Source organism: Salvelinus sp. IW2-2015, unplaced genomic scaffold (assembly GCF_002910315.2).
Source record: "Salvelinus sp. IW2-2015 unplaced genomic scaffold, ASM291031v2 Un_scaffold2962, whole genome shotgun sequence".
Lineage (NCBI taxonomy): Eukaryota > Metazoa > Chordata > Actinopteri > Salmoniformes > Salmonidae > Salvelinus > Salvelinus sp. IW2-2015.
In genome coordinates this window covers 51,908-54,993 of record NW_019944257.1, presented here as the reverse complement: position 1 = coordinate 54,993, position 3,086 = coordinate 51,908, and the positions used below count along the sequence as shown (strand labels likewise).

Sequence of the window (3,086 nt, the reverse complement as noted above, 5' to 3'; positions counted from 1 at the left end):
CAGTTTGATGTTTATGCTACTTTTTTGTGTTGTTGTTGTGACCTAACAGAAATAAACTTTGCATAAAAGCTACCACAACATTGTAATCCTCATAAGTCATGCAGCGACTTTATGAGGGCCAATTACAAAGCCACAGAAACAGGTGTTACCGCTGCTGTCCGTGGTGCTGAAACTGCGACATAAATCACACCACATTTATAGATTTCTTACTTGAAAAGTTCTGTTACCGAAATACATAATTTGTTTTTAGGTAAAAACAGGCCCTTTCCCTCAACCCCTATTCCCTCGCTCTCTTTACGTGACAACATGTATGTGTCGATGCACGCGACTTATAGCATATTTTATTTAACCTAGCCAAGTTCGTTAATAAGAAACACTTTCTTATTTACAATGACAGCCTAGGAACAGATGTGTTAACTGCCTTGCTTCAGCGCAGAACGACAGATTTACCTTGTCAGCTCAGGGATTCGGATCTAGTAACCTTTCGTTACTTGCCAACGCTCTAACCCATCTAGCTACCTGCCGTCCCTACACTCGACCCACTTGGCTACCTGCCGCCCCTACACCCTCTTAACCACTAGGCCACCTGCCGTCCCTACGCTCTAACCACTAGCCAACCTGCCGTCCCTACGCTCTAACCACTAGGTCACTGCCGTCACCTACGCTCTAACCACTAGCTACTGCCGTCCCCTACGCTCTAACCACTAGGCTACCTGCCGCCCTACGCTCTAACCACTAGGCTACCCTGCCGCCCCTACGCTCTACACTAGGCTACCTGCCGCCCTACGCTCTAACCACTTAGGCTACCTGCGTCCCTACGCTCTAACCACTAGGCTACTGCCGTCCCTACGCTCTACCACAGACTACCTGCCGCCCCTACCTTCTTAACCACTAGGGCCACCTGCCCGTCCCTGCACCTAACCACTAGGCCACCTGGCGCCCCTACACTTTAACACTAGGCTACCTCGATTACTGAGTTTGGGTAATCCAAAAAGTGACTGAAAGTAATCACATCACGTTACCTGAGTGTGGGGAATCCAAAAAGTAACTGAAAGTAATCCATTACTGGTTTGGGTAATCCAAAAGTACTGAAAGTAATCACATCACTTCGTTACTGAGTTTGGGTAATCCAAAAGTGATTAAACTGATTGTCCCTTCTCCAGGGCGTATTACACATCTGACAGAGGATACGCCCTACCTAACTTGTGGCTTGACAAAAGGTACTGTTTTGTGTTGCGGGCGAACCCATGGCGCCTTCATGTGGGTGTTGTCCTTACTGGTGTCGACAATAGTTATTTCTAATACCACATATATGAAGACAACATAAGCAGGGCTTGAATTATTGGTTGCCTCAACCCCAGCCGTTCTAGCTTTCTGCAGAATGAGAATAAGGTGTGACGTCTGCAGCGTTATTTAGCTGCTATAGTCACATTATATACTGTATACACAATATAGCACCAAATGGCACTGCTTGCTTTCATAGCATGGTATTTGAAGTCGGGGTCGGGGGGGGGGGGGGGGGCTGCAGTCGGTGCCAAATTTTAAAAATAAAATAATAAATGAACATTTAGAATTTTAGGAACAGAAAATTCAGAGTACAAATTATTGTCTGGGAAAGATAATTTTGAGAAAGATAATAATAATTAATACAACTTTTGAGTACATGTATTTATTGGTTTCTTTTCATTTTGATAAGAGATGAAAATGTAATGAATTTAAGGTTATTTGTTGATGTAAAAATGTAGGGATTATAAGGTTGAGTCATTAAAAAATGTATGCAGTTACTACTGTAAATCTCTCTGGATAAGAGCGTCTGCTAAATTACGTAAATGTAAATTAGATTTGGGGTGGGTTCGGGATCGCGCGAAGGTCATGGGGAAAATACCAGTAATTCTGGTGGAAGGAAATTTGACCCCCTGCTGAAAAAGTTTGAATATGMCTGTTTTATAGTTACTTTGGGCCAGAACCTAATCAAAAGTAATACACAGGCTGCCATTTTGTGATCCAACCTGTAACTCTAGAATTTGAGCTCATCTCTACCTGGAAGTGAAAGATCCCAGCGTACTCTCCACGTCCAAAGCCTTGTCCTTCAGGAACGACCCGGGCCATCACATCTTCATTCAGGGTCAGAGAGGCGATGGCTGCCAGGAGCCAGCAGTCACCTGCAGAGAACAGAGAGGAGACACATGTTTGGTGTGTGTGTGTGTGTGTGTCTAAAGATGAGTTATGCAGAATGAGTCAAGTGATCAACACATCTCCCTCTGGGCGGGCCCCATCCCGGGCCCCATCCCGGGCRCCATCCCTACCCTGGTTAAATCTGGCTTAACTACCGTGTTTACGGTGAGTGAGTGAGGCGTTCGTTCTAGTTTAACTGGTTTAGTCGACCCCCGCCATTGCTCTCTCAAACTCTCACACTATAGAATATGCTGTCTGACAGACAGACCTGAGCACCGCTATTTACTGTCAACTAACATGACTGGTTAGAGCACAGTGTACTAGTTTACCCTGCTCTGGGTTAGAGCACAGTGTACTAGTTTACCCTGCTCTGGGTTAGAACAGTATACTAGTTTACCCTGCTCTGGGTTAGAGCACAGTATACTAGTTTACCCTGCTCTGGGTTAGAGGTTATGAGCACCAGTGTAACCATTTACCGCGCTCTGGTTGAGCACAGTGTACTAGTTTACCCTGCTCTGGTTAGACAGTGTACTAGTTACCCTGCCTGGTTAGAGCACAGTGTAACTAGTTTACCCTGCTCTGGGTGAGAGCACAGTTACTAGTTTACCCTGTCTGGGTAGAAGCACAGTGTTACCTTTTACCTCTGCTCTGGGTTAGAGCACAGTGTACTAGTTTACCTGCTCTGGGTTAGAGAACAGTGTACTAGTTTACCCCTGCTCTGGGTTAGAGCACAGTGATACTATTTACCTCCTGCTCTGGGTTAGAACAGTACTAAATATAGTTTTTGGTCGTTTACCTGCTCTGGGTTGATGCCAGTATATCTAGTTTACCTCTGCTCTGGGTTAGAGCAGCAGTATACTAGTTTACCCGTGCTCTGGGTTAGACACAGTTACTAGTTTACCCTGCTCTGG

At 45.3% G+C, this 3,086-nt stretch overlaps 1 protein-coding gene across 1 annotated transcript in view; it reads right to left on the bottom strand.

Annotated features, from left to right (window-relative positions):
* Nucleotides 1–1,956: 1,956 nt before the first annotated feature.
* LOC112075055 (calpain-2 catalytic subunit-like) overlaps nucleotides 1,957–3,086 on the bottom strand; it is an 11,772-nt gene continuing 10,642 nt past the window's right edge. The window contains exon 3 of the mRNA XM_024142108.2: nucleotides 1,957–2,162. Coding sequence (XP_023997876.1) covers nucleotides 1,972–2,162 — 191 coding nt within the window. The 3' untranslated portion in view covers nucleotides 1,957–1,971. The remainder of the gene's footprint in view (nucleotides 2,163–3,086) is intronic.